Source organism: Uranotaenia lowii, chromosome 2, assembly GCF_029784155.1.
Source record: "Uranotaenia lowii strain MFRU-FL chromosome 2, ASM2978415v1, whole genome shotgun sequence".
Lineage (NCBI taxonomy): Eukaryota > Metazoa > Arthropoda > Insecta > Diptera > Culicidae > Uranotaenia > Uranotaenia lowii.
Genome location: NC_073692.1, coordinates 367,815,352 through 367,840,351, shown reverse-complemented (window position 1 = coordinate 367,840,351; position 25,000 = coordinate 367,815,352). Strand labels below are relative to the sequence as shown.

Genomic DNA, 25,000 nt, shown 5'->3' with positions numbered 1-25,000 from the left:
TTTCCGAAAACAAGAGAAATTCAACGACATCGAGCATATCGTTTGGTCATGTGAGGTCCATCTAGCCGCCAGAGCGGATTTATTGGACTCCCTTCGGGCCCGAGGGAAACCACCCTACACCCCTGTAAGAGATGTATTAGCTGTGATAGACCTTGATTACATGTTCGAAATCTACCTTTACTTAAAAGCTATCAACCTCTGTCTTTAAACAATCCTTTACTATTTTTCCCTTTATCTATTCTAGTTCTTAACAATGAATTGTAAATACAAAAAAAACTGACTTTGGCTCCTTAAAACCTTCGGTACGAGCCGTTTCAAATAAACGAATTATAAAAAAAAAAAAGAGAAATTCATTGATTACCACTGTTCAAGGCAAGGGGAGGCCGCCGACGTACGACAGTTCACACTTCACACACACTAGCGCATCAATGTTGTTCCGATTCTTGCGTGCATACACTTAACACCCATACCAGCGCAAAGGAAACAGTTGCTCATGCATTTTTCAAAAGGTCTTCGGTAACCTTCTCGTAAATTATTAAATTTTTGGAATTGGATTTTCGCTGATAATTTGAGGGAAATCGATGTGTAAAATCAAAAGAAAATCTAAATTTAAAGAATAATTAATGGAAACGACCCGATGAATACTTTTCTGATACTAGCCAACCAGCCAGTTCATCCCATCACTGTCTTCGGATGGCGCTGATGACGGAATCGAAAAATTCATCATCTCTCCCGATGCAAAAAATGTGGGATGGGGTACAGGATTTTCTAATTTATAAACCTTTGTTAACAGTACTGCTACAATGATATCGAAGCTATTTTTATGACTAGGTTGGAAAAACTTACCATGAATTTTTGATTTTAGGGAAATCCATTCCAGCGATTGAAGATTTAGACGTCTATCTCCAACCTATTCTTCTCCGGATGGAATCTCCTCCCTCACTTGCTGTCCATGACATTCCCTGTTGCACTGGAGGGTAGGAATTTTTTTCTTCTCAAATCAGGTTTGCAATCTATTATTGATTACCCCAGATTCGTTTTTATCTAATTTCAAGCAGTAAAATACGTGTTATTTCAGATAATGAAAGTTATAGACGGTCCAATTCCCGTCAATGAAAATTCAGGATCCGGAATTTCTCTTTTCTTTATTCGACTGCCAATTTCCCCACCGGATTAAGCAATCATTTTGTCAATCCTTTTCCCCGTTTTAATAATTAACCAGTTTATGCCTATAGAAGCCACACAATCAAGAAATTATCTGATGTAAAAGCCCTATTCCGTTCAGAAAAAAACATCAATTCGCCCAAACTCCACTGAAATAGATACACAAGTGCACTATCATTCGTAATCAATTTTCACACCGAAAAAACTTTTCCTAAACCTTCAAACCTTTATTTCGTAGATAATAAACTGCTCACGACCGGGACTGCACTTATGCCCGTTTATTGTTCACAAATTTGCACTCGATTGTGACAATAATAATTAGTTTTCCAACAATTTTTGCTGGTAAATTTTCAACACTACACTAACAACGGGTAGCAAATCCCAAAAATCGCACTATGCTTCCATCGATGACGACGATCTTTTCTTGACTCCCCGTTGGAAGAAGTTCATTTTTCCGAAATGCGTTCCTCGCTCACTCTCGCAGCCAGAAAAAAGAGAGGAATTTTGACAGTTCGCTCCCGTTTCGCTCTGTGTTGTGTTGTTGTTTTGCTCGGTTTGTTTGGTTGGTAGCGCTGGAATTTGACAGTTTGTCATCGCCAGGCAAGGGTGCCAGGTGTACTGGTTTTTCATGATTCGTACTGGATTTTTTATGTCAGTTATTCTACATCCTGCTCGTATCAGTTGCATAAATTAAGGCGTTTACAAGGACGTGTGATTTACATTGAAAGGAATTATCTGTCTTAAATCAATGAAAATTTATGTTGAATATTACTAACGTAGATTTACTGCCTTAATTTATATTACATTTAATGTTTAGAATTGTATTTGTAATTGTTTCTTTATTCAGTGACGATAATTTTTTTTGTAAAATTACATTTTATCAGATCAAGCTCATTAAGATTGGATTAAGTTTACCTAAGTATTTAAAGGATAAATTTAGACTGCTTCTGTATTTAACTTCATCTGTATTCTCACAGATCCAATTTTTTATCTTTCAACACGCTTTTGCATAGCCATAAAACGGATTTTGGATAAGCAAACTATATAAGATCAATTTCATACTACCTCTTAAATTCGAGTTTTAACTATTGATTTATAATTTGATGGAAGTTGAACAAATGTTATGTACCTAATTGAAATGAGAAAAAAATATAGAATTTGAGAATTATAGAAATTTAGTTTTGAAGTGATTTGAAATTATTCTTTTGAGAAAAGTATCAGAATGAAAAGTTCATGCTTTGATTAATAAATTTTTGATAAATATTTTGTCCTACTCTTTAAGATATTGAAATCCTCTGAATGTAAACCTCCGAAACGAGTTCAAGAAATTTCCAAAGATCAAAATTAGGTACACGCCTTTGTGTAGTCGAATAATGTATTTTACTCTTATTTTAATATTTTACCAATGTGATGCCAATCTGAAAATAATTTTGAATTTTACAAAAATCAGAAGATCGCTTTCCTTAATCATTTAGATAAAAAGTTGATAAGCTGATGTAAAAAGTTTTCACGGTTTATTTATCCAAAAATGAAGCCACTTAACAGTTCATTTCCATATACATTTGATGTGGTTGTTTCTAACTTTACTTAACATGAACATTTTTCAGCGTTTGAGCCTTAACGGGCCCCTTCCCGGGCACAACGAAAGATCCTTCCTTGTAACATGCCACCAGCTCACCGTTGGTATGCAAATCGGGTGCCACAGTTTCGAAAATTTTCTTCTTCGGGTTCATTACCGAGTCTGGCACCCGGGGATAACCATCGACGTGCACCAGATCTCCGGGGACGGAACCCTCCGGTGGAGCCAGAACTTCAACCTTTTCGGGCGTGGAAGCACACATGACCATGGCTTCGGACAGGATTCCTCGCATTTTGGCCGGCTTCAGGTTACACAGCACAACCACCATTCGGTTCTGCATTTCTTCAATGGGGACAAATTTGACCAGGCCGGAGATGACGGTACGTGGCTGCGGTTCACCGCAATCGATCTTTTCCAGGTACAGACTGTCGGCATCGGGATGGCGAGAGATATCGACGATCTTTCCGACGCGCATATCTAGGCGACCAACATCGATCGGGGGTTCTTCGAGAGCAGCCGCTGTTGCGGCCGGCTTGGCATCCCCTGAGCCCTTTTCCTTCTTGGGTTTCTTCTCTTTTGGAGCCTTGCTGACGTCATTTCTGGCTGCTTGTTGGTTCTGTTGCTGTTGTTGTTGCGGCTCCTGCTTAACGACGACAACGGCAGGTTCGGCGTCAACTGTTTGTGACTGTCCAGGAACCGGAATTTGGACTTTGCCGTTCTTTACCTCCAAAGCAATCAGCTGTTTTCGAGCAGTTTCAACCTAAAATGAAAAGGGTAATGTTTCATTACGATAATTAAAACGGTTTCATGTAATATGTGAGCTGGTGCCACATTGGGGTTTATTCTGAGTCACGTGACATGCCTCGTCTCAATTCAGCTCTTTTGTTCTTTATACGAAATGTCAGTTCAGATGAGCTCCGATTCTTTCTCGAAGCATAATCGAACTCACGTTTCTCGTAGAAGCATTCATAGTAGTTTCTTAACTGCGAGGCGAAATTTGGCGAGTCACGTCACGCAAACAAGGCTCAATACTAAGAGGAATTCGGTCCCCCTATGATCAAAAACTTTTTCTAGATCAAATTGCTTTGATCGGAAAACGATGCTGCGCCTTTGGCGGGGTTATCGATCAAAATTCTCCGCAAATATTGACACAAAAAACCGTATTTTGAATAAAATTACTAAGGACATATGAACAAACAGCTTAGTTAATCTAGTACTTCCAACGTAATGAAAAGTGTTTTTTTAACCTTCTAATTTATTCAAGATAATTTCTATCAGAATGAGGGTTGGCTTAATAGCGGCATGTTATTGAAACAAACGGGAAAATTGTGCCTTAAAACTGAAAATCCTACAAGCTAGTCCGAATTAACTATCACAGATCAAATTTACCTGCTTTCGCAAGGCATCGTTCTCCACCTTGAGTTCCTCGATTCGGCGAACTGCTTTCTCGTTTTTCAGTGCCTGAAACTCTTGCTTCAGAGAGGCCAACAGCTCTTCTGCGGCCTGATTGTTGGAAATAACTCGCTCCAAGCTGGTCATAATGGTATCGGTGATTGGAGTCAACAAACTATGTTGATTTGGCCAACGCTTCTCGACGAATTTGGTAATCCCAAAAACCGGACGCCAACACCGAAGGAACATGCACTAATATGAGATTGAAAATTTGGATTTTAGAAAAGGTTTTTAAGGTTTTAAGTTAATGTTTCAGTACCTGTGCAATTTATCAAAAAAACACACAACGTGGTACCTCTACTGTCAGTGAAATTTTTATTTTTATTTGTTTTCGTCAATTTGAATCCATAAATTTTCAAAAAGTCGTACGCAAAAAATGTTCGAACTAGCAACACTTCTTTCATGAGTTCATTATTTGCGTTCATCCGAGTTTCCGTCAAAATTCGAAGCACACATTTTTGTTTACTCGCGCAACAAAATCCAAACATTAAAGAACGTTCGCTTCGGGGGTGCCTAAATTTTCACATTTTTACCGTGAAAAGTTTGTTTATTTGATAGTCTTTTTGAACAGTAAGTTTCCGATTAAGTACAACTCACTCAAGAACTAAAAATTAACATTCAAGTCATCTTCCTTCAGGCTCAATTGTGATTCCAAAATGATCATCCCGGTGCGGTGCTTCACGTGCGGAAAAGTCATCGGAAACAAGTGGGAAGCCTACCTGGGGCTGCTGCAGGCCGAATACACCGAAGGGTAAACTGGCTCCATTATTTAAATTCAATGCCTTATTGCTTTATTCGCATATAACTGACTTAATTGTTGTTTCAACAGTGATGCCCTCGATGCTCTCGGACTAAAGCGGTACTGCTGCCGGCGCATGTTGCTAGGCCATGTCGATTTGATTGAAAAGTTGCTCAACTACGCCCCGCTGGAAAAGTGAGCACTGATGGTTCGTGTGTTTCTTTTTTTCTCTGTAAACATTATTTTAAGGGCTGTATCTTAATAATGCTAATTTCTCAATAACTCTTACAATTTATAAATTCCATTTAGCTATAAAGTATGCGGAGATTGTTTTTTTTTCAATCACAGCCGGGAGCTTCGAAGCTGTTAGACTTCTACATTCTTATTTTTACCGAGATTTTCAACTTGATTTTCGGAAGATTTGAAATTTTATTCGATTTAATCAGAAATTTTATTTGAAAAAACTATTAAAAAATCAAATCGCAAATGGGAATGTTCTAATTGATGGACCAGTGGCAAAGATTGGCATCGCAGAAATTAATCTTCAAATTTTCAAGGGTTTTCAAACTTTTCAAATCAATCTTGGGTTCATTCAAGGGGGAGTAATGACCATGGGTTCATTCAGCCAGCGTTCGGGAATATTTTCGAAAATGAAATGAGTTCGAAAGATTCGATATCTAGAGTTCATTAGAGTCGTTGTTCGAAATTGATTATTCCAATAGATGGCGTTGTTAATTAGCGAACTTGTATCGACGTTTACAGAGCTTTAACAAAGAAGGGTTGTAAAGCATCATGGAGAGGTCTGCACATCTGGTCTTTTGTTTCCTGACGATTCTGTCTAAAATACCACTTCCCCGGTCTGTCGAAAGACATTCTGGTTTCTAATCGTGATGACCTTTTACAAAGCCCATTTTGAACTTGGCTACTACGTAGGACTCGTGAGAGTATTGAGGATACTTTTCGACAGCAACAAGCTGAACTGCGTATCGGGTAATTCTATTCGTCCTACACCACCGCGCGAACCGAAAGAGCTCTTTACAATATTGGCCTAGCATTAGTGGCATCACCGAAGAAATATTTCCAAGTCAGATCCGATAGGAGATGACTTCGGAAGTCCGGACTTCCGAAAGACTCCGACAAGGAAAAATGAAGTACTAGATTGTCGGAAGTCTGTGTTTTGTTGCCAGATGGAAGAACAAAGAGGTGAAACCAAGAACAACTATGAACAAGGAACCAGTTGGTAGTTCGTCGAGCTGGAGCCATAAGGAAGATTGGCAAGTCGAGAATCCTTAGGAAAATCGTCGAACCTGAACCGTGGAAGGTTGTCGGATGAGGAGCCAACAGGAAGGTCGTTGGACTGGAAACCTAGGTGGAGGGCGATAAGCCAGGAAACATGAGAGGTCTTCGGACAGGTGTTTGGAAGGTCATGCCGGGTGTCATGGAAGATTGGGCAGGTCGATATCACGCGGAAGATCGTCATGTCAAGAGGAGGTAGTCATCGAGTCAGGGGCTAACTAGAGGACTTACGAGCCAGGAACAACGAAAGGTCGTCAAACCTGTGCCATGAAAGGTCGTTGGAGCGGAAAGCCTATTGTAGGTTGTCGGACTGAAAACTCTAAGATATGTCATGTCGCTAAGGCGGCGAAGCGCAGGGAAAGCTTCGAGTTGCAAGAGGTAAGTAGAGACCAAAAACCAATTGGAAGGTCGTCGAATCGGAGCCAGATAAAGGACATCCGAGCCAGAAACGTGAAAGGTTGTCGTATTAGGAGCCAACAGGAAGGTCGTCGGACTGGAAACCCAGGTGGAGGTCGGTAAGCCAGGAAACATGAGAGGTCTATATCACGCGGAAGATCGTCATGTCAGGAGGTGGTGGTCGTCGAACCAAGAGCTGACTGGAGGACTTACGAGCCAGGAACAACGGAAGGTCATCAAATCTGTGACATGAAAGGTCGTTTGACCGGAAAGCCTATTGAAGGTTGTCGGATTGAAACCACTAAGATACGTCATGTCGCAAAAGTGGCGAAGTGCAGGGAAAGCGACGAGCCACAAGAGGAAAGTATCGTGCCAGGAGTCATGGAATGCCGGCATCATGCAGAAGGTCGTCATTTCAGGAAGTGGTGGGTCGTCAAACCAACAGCTTACTGGAGAACTTGTGAGTCACAAACAATGGAAGGTCGTTGGACCAAAAAGCCAACTGGAGATAGTCAAGCTGGAAAGGCGTCGAGACGCAGAAAAGGCTTTGACACGCAGACCAAAAGCTAATTGGAAGGTCTTCGGATCAGGACCAGGTGGAGGTCTTCGGACCAGCGACCAGCGAAGGACATGGACACGTTGGATATGAAAGCTAGCCAATTGGATGTCATCGAGCCAGGAATCATGGGATGTCGACAGGCCGGAGCCACTGAAATGTTGTCGTCGAGCAAAGGTTCTTGTCGAGCAGAAACGAAAGATGATCGTCGATATAAAGGCTACGACTGCAAACCGGTGCATGTTGTTGAAGAAGTGCATCGCCAGGAGACATCGCCCTGCTCCCTGTGAACACCACGATCATTAGAAAGTCGGGAGACAGGCGTAGGTCGTCGAATCGAAAGCCAGATGGAGATCGTCAAAGCGAAGCCACTGGAAGATCGTTGCTCCTGAGGTCACTGAGCAGCTGCCATGGAAGGCCATGGAATAGGAATAGCGAAGAAATGGAAGGTTGTCAAGTCAGAGTCATCAGGACCGGCCACTGTCGCGTTATCGGACCGGTGCCATCGAAGGTCGTTGCGCCGAAGGAATTAAGGATCGCCAAGGGCATGGAAGGTCGTCGAACCGGAGCTACTGGAATGTCGCTGGACCGGAGCTGGAGAAATCGCCGTCGAGTCAGATCACCGGACCGGGGCCACTGAAAGGTCGTTGAACCGAGGCAAATCATAACAGAAACTCGTATTGAGCATGAGGAATGGATGGTCTAGGTTCTTCCTCAACACAATGTGAGTGAAGAGCTTCGCCAATGAATATACGGAGAAATGCTGTCCAGTCAACCGTGACGGGTGAAAAAATAGCCTTGCTCGTAACAACACTGTGTTGCGTGCTTAGCACAACTGTGTTATTCTCGACACGACACAACTGGAAACTATGTCGTGTTGATTTTATGCAGCACAACACAATTGAAGTGCTGTGCCAAATCTACTACTTCTTGCCAATAAGTTATTGATTGAAACAGCGTCACAATAACCACGCTCGGTATCCTGACTCCGAAAAAGAGGCCGGTACAGAAACTTGTGGCTGCGTAGCCTACTTTAGAAATAGAACTGTCGACGAGGGCATCGAGTGAAGACGCTGGCTTCGGAACGTGGTTTGTTGATTGTGGTTGTTGCTGAAAAACGTGATGTCTATAATGCCTTAGGACAGGGCGGAATTCCCAACTAGGGAGGGTGCCATTACAGATATTTACAGAGTGGTGCTACGAAAGGGTCACGACGAAAAATCTTTCCGAACCTCCGGAAAACTATGAAGTTGTGTTATTACCGAAACCGGGACAACCCCATTAAACAGATCCATTTATCTGCTGGACACTCTTGGCGAGTTGTTAAAGAGGATCATCTTCATTCTTGTGCTAACACTGTTTGGTTTCCGGGAAGGAAGATTTACAGTAGATGCAATTGAATGTTTACTGAGTTTGCGAAACGCCAGATGAGAAGCTATTTGGCAAACACCTCACAGGGAGTCTTTTATAATGATGTGTTAATCCGATAATCGGATTGGCAGATGATGTAGTGCTAATGATCACTTGTGAAACAATCGAGTAGGTAGAATACAGTTAGAGCTGTGACTGTAGGAAGGGTAGACTTCTTGATGAAAGGATAAAAGCTGCGTTTAACCCACCATAAAACCAGACGTGCGTAAACTCGCTTCGGAAAAAATCGATCTGCTGATTCCTTCCGAGTTAAACGCGTTATGTACAGATTGATTTTATCTTCGTTTCAATCATTACTTCAATGCGCATAAAACGAAGAGAAAAGTTCTGCATTGATGATTTCGAACCATCTTACTTACCTACCTAAGGGTCCTGGCCGATTGACTGAGGCTAAGATAAAAGATCTCCACTGCTGGCGATCCGGAGCCAGACTACGCTGCCACGAGCTTCTGGGCCTGCCTCTTCTTCGATACCGATCTGGATTCCAGTCAAGCGCCTCTCTGCAAATCTCGTTTTCATCTCTTCGCAGCGTGTGCCCAATCCATCTCCACTTGCGTTCCCGAATCTCGATTTCTAGCGTCTTTTGATGACACCGGCGATATAGTTCCACGTTTGAGATCCAATTGCCAGGCCACCAAGCGCGCGATTCACAAAAACTTGCAGTTTTCGTATCGTCACCGCATATGTGCTTCAAGCTTCGCACCCGTACACCAATATGGATTTGACGTTTGAGTTAAAGATTCGGATTTTAGTTCGAAGAGAACAGCGTTGCCAGATTGCAAACCGCTCAAGTACGTAGGTTTGACGAAAATCGAAAAATGAACTGATTTTGGCAAAATGAAACTTGGTGACCTTTTTTTTTTGGTCGTCAGGTAGGCTCGCTTCACCCTCTCGCTCATTTCCCGTTCTCATGTCCCTACCACCTACCGATAGCAGTTTGAGTTTAACGAAATAGATTCGATCTGCAAATCTGGCGAAGTGCGAGTATGTAGACTCGCGATTTTAACATGGCTGCATAAAACCGGAGTGCTAGTGATAGTCACAAAAAAAAAGGTTTTGCAGGACATAGATACTGTTGGAGATCATACGACATCTAGAACCGCAGCTTAAATATCTGAGAATGATGGTTGATAATTGACTTACTTTTTATGCTCAAATCCGATTTTGCTGGGAGAGTTAAGGAGTAATACAAAAAAAAATACAGATACGGAGAATGAATTATTTTTGTTTAACATTGTTTTTGGGAATAGTAAAATAGTTTTTTTTTAAATTTAACACCAGAAAAAAACTTAACACCAGAAAAATGTGAGATTTCAAATAATTTGTAGTTTAAAATATATTCATATGTTTATAGTTATTTTGTATAATTTAAATTCAAGCATTAAAAAACGGTTGTATGTTTGAGATTATGTGTTTGGCTAGACGCGAAAAGATTATATTGTTTAACAAGACTACAACTGGAAGTTACTTGCTAAAAATAATGATATATTAATAAAAAAAAAAAGTTGTTGGAATATCATTTTGAGTCTGGTAATGCTTTCGTTTTCAGTTCTGTAACAAAACAGACAACCACGTAACGAATTCAGCTTTGATTATTTTACGATAGTGTTTTTATTAATGGAAAATTTTGTTTCGTGTATTACTATTATACAAGATGTAAAAGATGTTAAACATTGTTTGTTTCTGGTGAAAGGTGATAGCGCAGTAGGGGAATAGCGTAGTTTTCAACTTCTTTCCCGCATTTAAAAAACGAAAAATTGCTCTTACGTTCTACCTGTTCGTTAACACATAACTACCGATTACGCGAAAATCTATGTACATCCGGCTCGAGTTTTCTCCCTTCTACTCTACTCGTCTGATGATGGTATTGTTAAGCTGAAAATTGTTTAGGGTGGTGTCGTTTAGTGCGTTTATGATGCCATTTTGAAGCGGAACGGTTCCTCCCCGACTGGATACAGCCGAAATGACTGGATGCATTTGTTGCCGAGGCTGTTGTTGCTGCTGAATAGGATACTGCTTTGGCGGTAATTGCGTGAGTTGGTTACGCAGAAGCGAGTTACGTTCTGAACCGCTGGATGTTGCAACGGTAATATTGTTCGGGGATCGGTTCAACAAGCTTTGCGTAACGGTTTGCGCGGGCTTACGTTGAACGATAAATCTACGCTGAATAGTGCCGGTAGCACTCTGACTAACGCTAGGTCCACCTGGTGGTCTCGGGTTTGTGTTTGGAGCCTTCGGCATGTTTAGCATATTTAACGAATTACTTCCCACGATTATGTTTCGTGGGCCTTTGGGTACGGTGCTACTGCTGCCTGCTGCTACTGCCAGTGGGGGAACCTGGGTGGCAACCGGTTTCAACATTCGTCTGGGTGCTTGCTGCCCCGAAATGCTAGGTCGGTTAAGTGCCGGAGAAGATTTTCCATTCGCTTGACCGGCGCTGGTTCCACCAGCTTGTCCCAAGGATTGTACGTGTGTGATCTTCAGTTGCGGCATACTGGTCTGAGGAATGGATGGGTTTTTAAACGCAGTTTTATTTTGTATACCACTGACAACTGTAGCTGGTTTGCTGGTAGCTGCAAGGGCACCGGAAACCATTGGCGCAGGACGAGCCGTAGGTACATTTAGATTTGGCTTTACAGTCATTGCTGGCAAATTTGTGGGTAGTTTGGCGGTTTTAATAGCATTTGTATTAGGATTAGCTAAAGTACCGCTTCCTTCGCCTTTTCGTTTACTAATACATATCAATTTCTGAGAGCCATTTATCTTAGCTTTCACTAGATACGATTCGTTTTCGTCAATTCCTCTAAAATGTTTTACAATGTTCATAATGTCATTTTCGCTCAGCGCCTTTTGTTGCTCAGTAGCTTGAGTTGGTGGTGGAGCAGTGGATGTAGAAGGAACTGGAGCCGGCGGCTCATCGTCGTCGATCTCGATGACATCATTCAATGATGCTAGTTGTACACCTTCTTCATTCTGGAACGCATTTATAGCAACTAACGGAGGTGGAGGAGTTGCGGGAATACTGTTCGGGCCCAGCAACTGACTCATGGGTTTCACCGAAATAGCCGGCCTACGGGATGGGCCATTCGGGTTGAACGCATTTTCGATCACCTTGTTGCACAGTTGCGAATTCGTGAATGTATTGCTAGGTTTCGGCTGTTGAGGTTTCCTCACGACCGGCTCTTGATATTCAAGATCATCGAGGTCTTGGTCTTGACCGTACCATCGTTCTACAAGGTTGGACAACTCTTTGTCCATACTAGCAACACTTTCAATTCTAGTAGCTGACGGATTCGCTGGTACCGTAGTTATTTTTGAACTAGCCGCTTTAGGAGGAGGTGCCTTAGCAGTGTTAACCGGTTTCGTCGTCAGTGCTTGTTTAAGGTCTCCTAATTTGATGCGCTTAATCGGGATCGCTTCTTTAACTGCTTTAAGCCGCCGTGCTTTCCTAGTTTTTCTGTAATGATCCCGTCTGGAACATGTGTGAGACTTCCAGCTTTCGTAGGCACTGTACGCCCTTCTACAGAACAAACATTTATGCTTACAGCTCACTAGGTGCTCTTCGAAGTGTGTTGGATCCCAGAAGCTTTGCCGGCACCTTGAACAGAACGACTGCACGGGATACCACATGTCGATATAGCTGTTGATCGCATCCTGATATATTGGACCGGACACACGAATGTGTCCAAGCTCGAATGGGTTCAATAGCAATTCGCGGAAATGTGCACTTCGCATGCAATCATCCAGCTGAAGCTGCACTTTGGCTGGGGTAGCCGTCGGAGGACGGTATCTGGTGGGAAGTTCGCTGAACGAATCATCTGTGAAGCAGAGAAAAATAGGATAAGTTAAGGTAAGTAAAGGATAGAAACAATATTACTTTACGAGTAAGTTGAGAAATCTACAAATGAGAGAGATTTTTCTAGAGCAATCATTCAGGAATGCGGATCAGGATACCACGTTGGCGAAATTCAAACGGATCAAGATAGTGCTCGCACTGATCATAACAGTGATGCCCAAACCAAACTAGATTAATGTGGTACCCAAGCAGGGAAAGGTGGTTCTCAAACCTAATGGAGAAAACCGTGGAACCGAGTATTGTTCATTTAAATGAAATTTTTTGAAACATCGCTAGTGAACTGGCAACAAAACACAGACTTCCGACAATCTAGTACTTCATTGTTCTTTGTCGGAAGTAAAATTTAGTGCTGGCGCAATAAGCTCATGGTAAGAGAATGAAGCTGAAACTGATAAAATCCTAAAAGCGAGAATAAGCTCCGCCGCCGACCGTGGCCTAGAAGATAGCGTTCAAGTCTTCTAAGCCAGAGGTCATGAGATCAAGTCTTGGTCACGGCAAACATAGTACTCTTTCTGTGGGTTGGTGGTGTTAGCATAAGTAAAATGCTAGCCATTATATCCTTGAAAGATGTACGCTTAGTCTTAAGAAGAATTTAGATCTCTTCAAAGAAACATGAAGTTTCACTGAGATCCTATATGTGTGTGTTCGTTTTTTTTAAGCTTATGGTCTAATGGACTAATTTGCAGAATACATCCTCGAAGTGCGATATACCCTCTTATGAACAATAGTCCATTGTTATGGATGTACCTACACAAACAAACGACGCTCTTCTTTACCGACAATTAGTTCCAAACTAATACCTCAAGATGTCGCTTCAGGGGTTTTCGAACACGAAAGTTCATGCTGACCTGGATGTGCCGTAGCAATCGCGTCGCCATCTTGATTATTTTGAATAACTACCGAGTGAACAGGGGAAATGATTGAATGTAACAAATTACCTTCTTCCAAATCCGGAAAGGCCGCCTCTTGCGACTGGAGAATTTGCTGATTCAAAGCTATCAGCTTCTTCTTGCTCTCGCAGATTTGCAGTTGCTTTTGCAGCTTGATCCCATCTTTGTAGCAGGTCCAACAGATATACTTTGAGCCGCGCTCGGTCTTCTTTATCTGTAAAACCATTAATCAGTCAGTTCCAAAGAAAAAAAAATCCTCCCTCCCCAAGGGAACTTACGTTAAGACCATACAGCTCATTAATAAGACCGCCTACATCTGGGCGCAGGATTAAATCGATAGGAGCCGTCCGATCACTGGAGGCATCCTTCAGACACAATCGACAGCAATTCGATACGTTCAGCTCCATTGGAGTATCTCCCATTAAACCAACCCACTAGACCAGCTTTCACTGCATATACAACAAAAGCGATACGACTTGTTGTTTGCCCCCACCGATGCACCTTACCACGCAACAACACCACACTGTCAGAGTCAGAACCGATGTACACTGTTTTCCGCGGATTAGAAGCCCGAAACACCGAATTGACCACTAATTTTCACCCGGATGGCACATAGACTTGCACTGATGAAAATTCCATTAAACCAAACGCGAAGAGTGATTGAACGGATTGAACACACGGACACGGGTAAAAGTCAAAACAAGCCTCTGTGACTCGATGTTCGAATGAACCGAATGAACATCTACCGTTATTCGGAGTGAACCATCAAAGGCCGCTGCACCGTAGACAGGGTGGTACTAGATTAATTTGACGAAGTTTGAACGAAGACTGGATCTGGTATGCCAGTCTTCAAGTCCCGAGTAATTTTGTGGTTCGGTTCAGCTACCAAGGTGTTCTAAGATGTCTAAATTTAACCTGTTATTTAAAGATCTAGCTCCGAGGACCGAGAAACTGGTAAGTTCGTTTGAATTTCTTCTAACTCGATTTTAACTTACCATATTTGTTTATGCCGAGTGTGGCACTGGTGCACCACTAGGTGCTGCCAAACTATTTGTTTATTCGGACAGTGTTGCACTGGTCTTGACCTGGTGTTGCACTGCCATCGGCCGGTACTGCCCCACAAATTTGTCAGTGTTGCGAGAGAGCGTGTGAGTGAGTGAGGTAGCAATACACTGGCGACGATTTGTGTTTGTTTTAATCGGGTACGGTGGAACACTGAACGAGGGGAGAAAACAAATACGAAGTTGTCGTTTTTGTATGACACTTGAAAAATGGAAAGTGAGACGAACGATGTTAGAAATGAGTAAAGAGAATTGAGACGTAAGATGTGAGAAATGCCAAATGGGGTGTGCGAAGTGAGAGTTGATACGATAGACGTGTTATGTGAGGGGTGAAACAAGAGTGAGAAATGAGACGTGAGGCGTGGGAATGAGAATTGAAAGGTGAGAAGTGAGAAATAATGAATGTGATGTTATAACTGAGATGTAAGAAGTTAAGGCAGAAACACAATACAGCGTCGGTCGTCGCGTCACGTCAGCGGTCAACGCTGTCGATAAGTACTAAAACGCGGACGCGACGCACCCGACGATTTTTGCATCACAATTCAGCGTCAAGAGACGTCTTAGATGTCTCTTGACGCTGAATTGTGATGCAAAAATTGTCGGGTGCGTCGCGTCCGCGTTTTAGTACTTATCGACAGCGTTGACCGCTGACGTGACGCGACGACCGACGCTGTATTGTGTTTCTGCCTTTAGTCGTGAAAAATGATCCGTGAGAGACATGCGAAATGAGAAATGATACGTGAGACCGGTTCATTCCTTACTTTGCATGTCTTATGAGTTGTGTCTCTCGTCTCGAATGTCATGACTCAGGTCTCAGGTCTTATGTCTCCATTCTGCGTGGCCAGATCTACGGATTCTACCGTAGGTCTATGGATTTTTAGCTCTTCTACGGTTCTACGGAGCGATGTGTGTCTCAAGAATCAGTACTCCTGTCTAATAAAAGTTCCATTTTTCTTCCTTTATGTTTCAGGTCTACAGCTCTTATATTCATGTGTCATGCTTCAGGTCTCATGTCACAAACCTCTAGTCTCCTAATGTTTCACATCTCAAGTCTCGGTTCTTATGTCTCACATGTACCGAATGATACCGAATACGGTATCCGTGTTGAAGTAGGGGTGGGATAAACTCGGGATTTACATAATTGAGTCATGAGATCTGAAACCTGAGACATGCGACTCGAGGCTAGACCTTAGAAATATGACTTGATATCTGAAACATGAAGCTATGGCTGGAGACTTGAAACCGGACACATGCAACATGTGATCTGAGACTTGGACCTTAAAGTTGAGACTGTTTAAGGTCTCAAGTCTGACGTCGTGTGCAACCTGGTTCCGGTCGAGAGCAAGAGATCAGGAAAATTGCGTTCTTACCTGAAGATAATTCAGGCACGTCTGCAGAAACTACGGCGATTCGTCAACTAGCTAAGGTAGGGCGAAGCAGCATATGCGCGTGGAGCAAAATCCCAACGGTGACATCTGGTGGTAACTCATCGTCTACTGACGAGGGGCGCTCCGATGACAATTCGATACTTTTTTAATAGATTTATTGACTCGAATATGGAACGGAGATAATATCGTCTGGCGGTATCCCTTCTTCTTCTTCTTTCTACTGCTGGACCGCCTGCTGTTTGGGCCGCAGTCCAAGGGGGGTAGGGCCAGTGGCAACGACTATATGCGGTGTCCCACACGTCGCATTTCACATGTCTCAAGGCTAATATAATATGTCAAATGTCTTAGATCTCATGACTCGTGTTGCACACCACATGTCTCTTGTCTCGAAACTCATGTTTCACGTCGCATGTCGTATGTTTCATGTCACGGTCTCATGTTTTAGTTCTTGGCTCTCGTCACGTCTCATGTTTCACATCGCATGTGTTAAGTCTCATGTCTAAAGTCCCAGATCTCATGTAGGTGTCGGAAGTCGGGAGCCCGGACTTCCAACTTCTGAATGACTTCCGACAAAGAAGATTGAAGTACTAGATTATCGGAAGTATGTATTGTTGCCAGTTCACCAGCGACGTTTCTGAAAATTTTATATATTGTGAATTTAAATAAATAAACACAAACTTCCGACAATCTAGTACCTCACTTTTCCTTGTCGGAAGTTTTTTGGAAGTCGGAAGTCCGGACTTCCGAAGTAAAATTTAGTGATTCAGTCAGTAAAAAATTGACTTCCAACAAAAGGAAATGAAGTACTAGATAATTGGAAGTCTGTTCAGCTGTCAGTTCACGAGCGATGTTTCTAAAACTTGGATTTAAATGCACAATATGCTTTTTTCAATGACGTTTCATAAAGATAGCGAAATCTGGTACAACAGTTCGAATGAAAAAATTCGGTGAAATCTTGTTTTAAATATCCTGCATTTATGAACATTTTTAGAAACGTCGTTAATGAACTGACATCTGGGCACTGACTTCCAACAATCTAGTACACTATTTTACTTTGTCGGAAGTCCGGACTTCCGACTTTCGACAAAGAAAAATGATGTACTAGATTGTCAGAAGTCTGTTCTGCTGTCAGATCACCAGCAACATTCCTAAAAAATGGATTTTAATGCACAATGTTTTTTTTCAATAAAGTTCGATAGAGATAGTAAAATCTGGTTCCAAAGTTCAAATAAAAAAAAATTGGTGAAAACTTGTATAAAATATTGTGCATTTATGAAAATTTTTAGAAACGTCGCTGCTGAACTGACAGCTCAATACAGACTTCTGACAATCTAGTACTGCATTTTTCTTTGTTGAAAGTCCGGTCTTCCGAAGTTATTGTGCATTTAAGTTAAATTCGCTTGTGTCGCTTGTGGACTGACAGCTGGATACAGCCTTTCGACAATCTAGTACCTTTGATGAAAGTTCGAACTTCCGAAGTAAAGTTTAGTGCTGGTGCGATTATATTGTGTATATATTTAATCTAGTACTTCATTTTCCTTTGTCGGAAATCCGGACTTTCGAAGTATTTTGAATTGAAATAAAATTTTTAGAAACGTCACTGTTGAACTGGCAACAAAACACAGATTTCCGACAATCTAGTACTTCATTTTCTTTGTCGGAAATCCGAACTTCCGAAGTAAAATTTAGTGCTGGCGCGTTAATTGAGCCTGTTGAAAATGGTGATTCATGTTAACAGTTTTCATAAAAATTGTAAACAAATAATTCGACTTTCAATAAACTTGAAAAGCGAAATTCATAGTAAGATTTCTGAAATTTTCCAAAACTTTTAAACAGATTCATCGGAAATCCAGCATATGTATCGCCGTTTGTTCGAATTAAAAATCGAATGAACCAACAACAGAGAGTTTATCCGAAGGAATGTAAACAAAGGCTGTTCATCGCTGTCACATCGAATTCGTCTCTAAAGAAATGAACACCCAGTGACATTTTTCCACATTAATTCATAATTAGTTCAGGTCGTGCAAATAAGGCCAGTTTCGAATCTATTTCACCGAAATACAGCATTTGGAAAGATAACTTTAAACTTAGGACACGGTTAGTAAGACTCCGAAAACACTCCACAATGGTGCAAGATACCAATCTGATGTAAGTATCCCTCAAAAAGGTCACCGAATTGGACCAGGCGTATGACGCAGATGATGAGTTGCGAAGTAAAATTTAGAAAATCGATTGGCGGAGAAAAAGAATAACATTTCGATCTGCAAAGACTTGATAAGGGCAGGGTTTTTTTTTTCTGTCTTCCTTCATTTGTGGTTATAAATGCTACCTCATAGGAATAATGCATTGCTAATTAACACGCGTTAAAATTCACAGGTTTCTGGATGCATTGACAAAAATGTGCCTCCTATTAGAATATGTAAATAATTAAAATCACGACTCGACTTTCTTATGACCATGCCCAGAAAATATGTTCAATAGTTTCTTCAATAAAGTTAATTGCTCGATAAAGTTAATTAGATGCAATAATGAAAAAATTGTAAGATGGATCTATTGAACCCCTTTTGCGTATTTTTTTAGGTAAATTTTATCTTTAGGAATAGGTATTACCCAAGTTGTAACAAAAATGATGATGATTTAATATTAAGGCTCAAAAACTTTAATTTAGCTTCCAATCAATTTTATTTTTCTCAATCTACCTGGTCATTATATGTAGTTGGTTCTCCAGTTCCGTTAATTAAATAAAAAATTACAATAAATTTTACAAGATAGTATTGAACTAAACTAGAACATTAAAATTTTTACAATGTGATTTTTTTTAGTTTAGAACAACAGGTTGAATACCATCTAAAGATCCAGTTTAAGCACGTGTTTTCCTAGCAAACGTACTTAACCCTTCGTTTCACCATTTTGCAAAAGTTTTTGTATGAAAAAGTGATAACTGAACATTCTCAAAACCAACACTAATTATTTTTTAGCTGTCCACGTATCTACAACGCATGCCGTCTCTGCAAAATCCGGGGTAACCAGTTAAACAAAATCGACAAAAATATTTCGGCTAAAATCTACGAATGCACTACCTTACAGGTAAGATACGAACAAGATACGTAACGTAACGTTACTTTTCAAATTTCACTTCGAAGCGCTGACTTCAATAGTCGCCAGGCAAGCAATGTTAGCTTAGATGAGCGGCTTTTAGTCTTCAAAACTCATCTGAGCTTAAGTTTCATTCTTGAAGCGTTTCCTACAGTCAGTTCGACGAAGTGATATTTCGCTTGTCACGTGGCTCGCAGAACGAGCCCAATTCTTACAAGAACACCTACCTAAATAACGATCCACACTTCTAGATAATTTCGACCCCCCAGTGCAAGGCATTCATCTGCGATGGTTGCAAAGCTAAAATCGACGAGCACTACCAGTTCAAGATGCAGTGCATCCGCAACGTGAACCTGCAGCGCTTCAATGGTCCGATTCAGGCCGCTCTGGCAGCATCGGCAGTAGCAGGTGGGGCAAGCTCCAGTAGTAGTGGTGCTCCCGTGACCCCGGCAGCTACAGCAGAAAGCAATCTGGCTGCGACAACTGCCGTTCCACTGAACACCAGCCCGGTGATGGAGGGTGCTGCGTCTTCCGGAAGTACCAGCAAACAGTGAACTCATCATCAAGTGCATGCTTTTTCTGAGAAACACCCATAACTTGCAGAAGAGTCTTCTAACGATCGATCCCGGGGACCAACCTCCAGTTGAGTGGTTGTCCAGCAAATTTTCTTTTGTATCATATATTAACCCCCTTCCCCCCTTTATACATATTATCCACCCAGATATTATCGTTATAGCGTTTTCCCCCGTTTTCGGATTGTGTGGCAGCATTGGCCACGCATCTATCCTAGATCGTTTCTCAAAGAAAAAATCTGTTCGATATTGTGATATGTTGGATTTAGGGTGGGTTCGCTCGCAACCGGTTGCATGTTTCCGAATTGTTTAATCCTTTCTCTAGTCTGAAGCCCCGTCGTCGTCGTCGTCATCGTCGATGTTCCGCGCCGGGTTTAAGAAACATTGTGCCGGCGGCGCGTGCCAAAACCAAAAACAAACAAAATGAAAAAGCGAAACAAACAAACGAACTGTACATAGAATCAGTGGAGATTTTTTTTTTTCAAGAGCTTTTTAGTCGTATAAGCAACCGTGTATTTAACCTGAGTTTGTGAGAAATAAAGTTTTGTTATAACCTTACTACATTGGCTCGTTGCAATTATTTTCGAGAAAATCCCGGAGTTTTTGAGTAAGAATAAAATGTTAATAAATATAATTAACAATCATTTCACAGATTGTTTTATGAACTCGCTGGGCAGCTAATTGAGACTTCTGGTGAAAAAAATCTCAAAAAGGATGGAGACTTCGTCCAATAGACAAATTTTCTCGAAGAATTGAGATGAATATGAAGAGATTATTATAGGTAGTAACCTTAGAATCTATGTCCCTCTTTATATTAATCTCAATATTTAAAAAAAAATATTTCTATTGATAGAAGTCTCAATTCTTTTAGAGATTTTCTTTCAGCAGAAGTCTCAATCATCTGTCTTAAGCTGGTATGCCAGATTTATCAGTTCCACGATTAGAGTCAAATTTCGATTATTGACTTGGATTCAGTATTAGAGTTCTGAAACCTGAATCTGAATTCTGAGCTTGAATTTTGAAAAAAAAATTTTTACATAGTATTCCGTCTCACGACATAACTTGATGAACATAATTCCTAAAATTCACTCGGTCCATGGCAACCGTCCTCCAATTTCTCGGACACCCCACGTTCGCCAGATCACACTCCACTTGGTCTAAACACCTCGCTCGTTGCGCCTCCGCTCGTCTTGTTCCTACCGGATTCGTAGCGAACACCTGTTTTGCAGGACAGTCGTCCGGCATTCTCGCAACATGTCCCGCCCAGCGTATCCGTCCAGCCTTCACCACCTTCTGGATACTGGGTTCGCCGTAGAGTCGCGCGAGCTCGTGGTTCATCCTTCGCCTCCACACTCCGTTCTCCTGAACGCCACCAAAGATGGGTTTTTACACTCGTCGCTCGAATAATCCGAGTGTACGCAGGTCCTCCTCGAGCAAAATCCATGTCTCGTGCCGGTAGAGAACAACCGGTCTAATCAGCGTCATATATACAGGTTACACTTCGTGCGAGGACTAAGTCTTCTCGTCCGCAGTTGCTTGTGGAGTCCATATTAGGCCAACCATTCTCGTCTATGATTTTCCATAGCTCGTTACGGTCGATCGTGTCGTACGCGGCTTTGAAGTCGATGAATAGATGATGCGTATGGGCTTGGTGTTCAAGCATTTTTGGAGGATTTGCCGTAATGGGAATATATGGTCCGTCGTTGACCGTCCCTCCATGAAGCCGGCCGGATGACTTCCCACGAATCTGTTTGCTTGTGGCGTTAGGCGGCGAAGTAGGATTCGGGACAATACTTTGTAGGCGGCATTGAGAACAGTGATCGCTCGGTAGTTCTCACAGTCCAATTTGTCGCCCTTCTTGCAGATGGGGCATATTACCCTTTTCTTCCACTCCTCCGGTAGCTGTTCTATGTCCCAGATCCGGACTATCAACCTGTGTAGGCAGTCGGCCAACTTGTCCGGGCCCATTTTAATGAGTTCAGTTGCGATGCCATCCTTCCCAGCCGACTTGTTTCCATTCAGCTGGCGAATGGCTTCCTTAACTTCACTCATCGTTGGGAGTGGCTCCTCTACGTCGTTGGCTATGTCGGCGATGTACATACCTTCCCCCACCGTCTTGATCTCCTGCATGTGCACCGTTTAGGTGTTCATCTAAGTGCTGCTTCCACCTTTTTAACATCACGATTGTCCGTCAAGATGCCCCGTACTTATCCCGGCATATTTCGGCTTGCGGCACGAAGCCTTGGCGGGATGCGTTGAATTTCTGATAGAACTTTCGTGTTTCTTGGGAACGATACAGCTGCTCTAGCTCCTCCTCTGCCAGGCGGCGCTTTTTCTCCTGGAAAATTCGGACTCGCTGCCTCTTCCGCTGTCGATGATTTTCCACATTTCGACGGGCGCCTCTTTGCACTACTGCCGCCCGCGCGGCATTCCTTTGTCCATCACCCCCTTACACTCCTCGTCAAAGCAGTCGTTCCGTCGAGTTCGCTCCACATAACCGATGACGTTCTCCGCAGCACTGTTGATGGCTGTCTTGATGGTATCCCAATTGTCCTCGAGAGGGGCTTCATCAAGCTCGCCTTCAGCCGGCAGCGCTGCTTCGACCGAGTGCGCGTAGTCTGCTGCGACCTCAGGTTGCTTCAGTCGTGCGATATTTAACCGAGGCGGGCGCCGGTTTCGTGTGTTGTTCACTACGGAGAGTTTTGGGCGCATCTTTACCATCACCAGATAATGGTCTGACTCGATGTTGGCGCCTCGACAGGATCTGACGTCGATGATGTCCGAGCAGTGCCGGCTGTATATCAAAACGTGGTCGATCTGTGATTGCGTTTGGTACGGCGATCTCCAGGTGTACTTGTGCGGGAGGCGGTGCTGGAAAAGGTACTACGGAGGCGGCGGAATCTATAAGGCTGAGGCCGTTTTCCTTCCAATTGTCGATTTGAATTCCTCCTCCTGGCCGACCTGAGCATTAAAATCCCCGATGACGATCTTGATATCATGTTTTGGGCAACGGTCGTATTCACGCTCCAGCTGCGCGTCTTTGTCGTCACCGGTACTTCCAAGGTGAGTGCTGTGACGTTGATGATGTTGCCGCAGCTCTGGTAGATGGCACGACCATCTGGGTACGTTCGTACCGTGGAGCCCTTCCAGCAGACCTCCCGCAGCGCTGCGATGTCGAATTTGCGGCTCTTCAATTCATTGGAGAGCACGTGGGTTCTGCCCATAAAATTTAGAGATCGGCAGTTCCATGTTCCAAGTTTCCAATCGCTATTCCCTTTTAGTCGCGTGGGTCTTTGCCGATTTCCATCCGAAATTTGTTGTTCGTTGCTTATGTTTTTTTTGTAGTCACGGACTCGCAAGGCCCCCAGCTAACCCCACTATCTCGCAGGAGGACCGTCGTGATGTTGCTGTTTTTGGTCCCGAACACCACCAGGACGTTGTTGGACTCCGCACGCCGCCCCTCTGCATAAAAAATGGCTGTTTCTCTCGGATAAAACCACCCAAACGACAACTACTACAACTACCAGACGTATAAAGCTTAGTTCTTTTAGAAATGGGACACTTTGTTTTGCTAATAGCTCGTTTAGTAGTGATCGGACATTCAAAATTTTGACAGCATTTTGCTGCCTGTGAAAACTACTTTCTGACATATTTTTCTCAAAATTTTAACTTAATGCGTTTTTGAGATATTAACGATGCAAGAGAAAATGAAAAAAATAATTTTGCACAGTTTCCTTCAAAATCCATCATTATCAAATTGATAGCTGACAAAACCGTTGATTATTCAAAGAATTACTGTGTGTGAGTGGTGGAAAAGTATGCAAACACTGTCAAAAATGTCCAAAAATTTCAAATTAAGCATTAAAGTGAAGCACATGATCGGCAACTACGGTTAAGGGTCATCTGAGAAGTCAAGTCTCATTAGCAGCATTTTTTATTTGGAATAAGCTCAAAACTTAGGGTGGATCGCTGAAATGTTCGAAAAAAAATTCTCCGATAAGCTGAAAGTGTTACCTAGTAATGAGGCATTCAAACCCAACTTTAAACAACAATTTTTTGCTATTTCCAGAGCTCGTAAGCTGCATAACCGGTACCGAGGCAACATGATAGATGATTTCTAATGAATAACAAACCTTATTAAATACCCTATTTCAAACAAATTTCTGCGTTTGAATTCTATACCATGTCTGCTCGTGGCAAGGTCCCGAGCATATTAAAGTATGTATTTGCTGGTTGTTTTGTATAAAATATAATCATTTGCCAAAATTCCGCACCTGTTGAAAAAAGCAACAATTTTCAAAAATAAAACTTTTGTTTTCGCTGTTTTTAAAAGCCTTGAAAGAGTAATCTTGTAAGTACTCTTCGCAACCAACGATCTAGACTAACCGATTATACTTTAAGTTCAATCTCATGATGGCTTTACTTCGTTATTGTCAGATTTTGCTAGCAGAAATTCTACGTAAAACGCTTTAAAGTGGCTCAAAAATAACCAAGTTTTGTTGATTTCGAAACAGCTGAATCCACTTAATTGCACTCAGTTTCATTTAAAAGAGAAGTATTGGACCTAAAAGTATCAGAAATTGAAGGAGGAGGATGTAGCAATTTAAAATTCAGATTAGACGAAGTATATGTTTGAAAAACTGATCAATATCATTAATGAAAAAAGTGTGCGCTGGCCGATGGGAGGTACCAAGAATAAAGTAGATTTTTTTCTTACAAAAAACGATAAATAATTTTTTTCAAAATTTTTCATGAATCATCATAAAATTACCTTCATTTGCTTCATAGAAAGTATTTAGGTCAAACGAACGGTTTTCGAGATACACGCATTCGTAACTGTCCCATTTCTAAAAGAACTAAGCTTTACTACAGACAACAACATTTATTTCGCTAATACAATCACAATAGTACATGTTTCAAACATTAAATAACGCGCGCTGGTGTATATTGGCATGGTTTGTGTATAATGCTTCGGTCGTATTCCAGAGTACGGGGAGAGGTTGTTTTTTTTTGTTCTTCCTTTGTCTAACGGGTTGGTAGCATCTTAACACGAATATTTTTTGGTTCTACGCAATCGCTACGGGGTTCCTTACTGTTTCCTATACACTGCATCTAATAAACTCCTAAAAACTAGATCAGGTCTACTGTTGTTGTTGTTGTTGTTTCATGTCCTTGCACAGTTCAAACAGTTGTACTGATGGTGGTATTGCTGATGCGTCTTCAGGTGCACGCTGAGGGCCTCCGGGGTGTCCAGCTCCTGGAGGCAGATACTGCATCCAAAGCCGCTGGTTGACGACGTTCGCTTCTTCTCGTGGATTTTGGTGTGGGCTCGCAGATTCGACAACTGGGTGAAGGCCTTCGGGCAGGTATCGCATCGGAACGGGCGTTCCCCTGAAAGAGTCTTGGACATTTTAATCGACATTAACTCGGCCTGTTGCGTGAGCATTAGAGAAACTGTACCGGTATGGGAGCGGCGGTGCCGTTTCAGGTCCTCGTTCGATTTGAAGGTGTTGGAGCAGAACTC

At 42.2% G+C, this 25,000-nt stretch overlaps 5 protein-coding genes and 1 long non-coding RNA gene across 7 annotated transcripts in view; 2 read left to right on the top strand and 4 right to left on the bottom strand.

Moving 5' to 3' along the window:
• The window catches only part of LOC129743136 (patronin-like), a 249,133-nt gene extending 247,525 nt beyond the window's left edge, over window positions 1-1,608 (bottom strand). The window contains exons 1-2 of the mRNA XM_055735103.1: window positions 1,390-1,608; window positions 847-1,044 (exon numbers count right to left, since the gene is read on the bottom strand). The gene's annotated coding sequence lies outside the window, so the exon portion shown is untranslated. The remainder of the gene's footprint in view (window positions 1-846; window positions 1,045-1,389) is intronic.
• Window positions 1,609-2,656: 1,048 nt separating this feature from the next.
• On the bottom strand, window positions 2,657-4,581 carry LOC129746073 (aminoacyl tRNA synthase complex-interacting multifunctional protein 1). Its single transcript, XM_055739518.1, has 3 exons — window positions 4,455-4,581; window positions 4,133-4,387; window positions 2,657-3,503 (listed from the first exon to the last, which is right to left on the bottom strand). The coding sequence occupies exons 2-3, from the start codon at window positions 4,382-4,384 to the stop codon at window positions 2,748-2,750; spliced, it is 1,008 nt and encodes a 335-aa protein (XP_055595493.1). The 5' UTR covers window positions 4,385-4,387; window positions 4,455-4,581; the 3' UTR covers window positions 2,657-2,747.
• A 28-nt stretch (window positions 4,582-4,609) lies between these two features.
• Window positions 4,610-5,250, top strand: LOC129746075 (DNA-directed RNA polymerases I, II, and III subunit RPABC5). Of its 2 annotated transcripts, none has more exons than XM_055739519.1 (3): window positions 4,610-4,765; window positions 4,833-4,946; window positions 5,025-5,250. In XM_055739519.1, exons 2-3 carry the CDS (start codon window positions 4,852-4,854, stop codon window positions 5,131-5,133), a joined length of 204 nt encoding a protein of 67 aa, XP_055595494.1. In that variant the 5' UTR covers window positions 4,610-4,765; window positions 4,833-4,851; the 3' UTR covers window positions 5,134-5,250. The 2 variants fall into 2 exon arrangements, with proteins under 2 accessions (XP_055595494.1, XP_055595495.1); XM_055739520.1 differs by having other exon boundaries at window positions 4,622-4,765; window positions 4,819-4,946.
• Window positions 5,251-9,934: 4,684 nt separating this feature from the next.
• On the bottom strand, window positions 9,935-14,234 carry LOC129744912 (uncharacterized). Its single transcript, XM_055737670.1, has 3 exons — window positions 13,638-14,234; window positions 13,408-13,573; window positions 9,935-12,431 (listed from the first exon to the last, which is right to left on the bottom strand). The coding sequence occupies exons 1-3, from the start codon at window positions 13,779-13,781 to the stop codon at window positions 10,456-10,458; spliced, it is 2,286 nt and encodes a 761-aa protein (XP_055593645.1). The 5' UTR covers window positions 13,782-14,234; the 3' UTR covers window positions 9,935-10,455.
• Window positions 14,235-17,778: 3,544 nt separating this feature from the next.
• Window positions 17,779-20,037, top strand: LOC129746287 (uncharacterized). The gene is made up of 3 exons (XM_055739884.1): window positions 17,779-17,956; window positions 18,787-18,895; window positions 19,156-20,037. The coding sequence occupies exons 1-3, from the start codon at window positions 17,934-17,936 to the stop codon at window positions 19,456-19,458; spliced, it is 435 nt and encodes a 144-aa protein (XP_055595859.1). The 5' UTR covers window positions 17,779-17,933; the 3' UTR covers window positions 19,459-20,037.
• A 2,954-nt stretch (window positions 20,038-22,991) lies between these two features.
• LOC129745865 (uncharacterized) lies at window positions 22,992-25,000 on the bottom strand. The gene is made up of 2 exons (XR_008737200.1): window positions 24,937-25,000; window positions 22,992-24,877 (listed from the first exon to the last, which is right to left on the bottom strand). It is a non-coding gene; the product is annotated as an uncharacterized LOC129745865 (long non-coding RNA).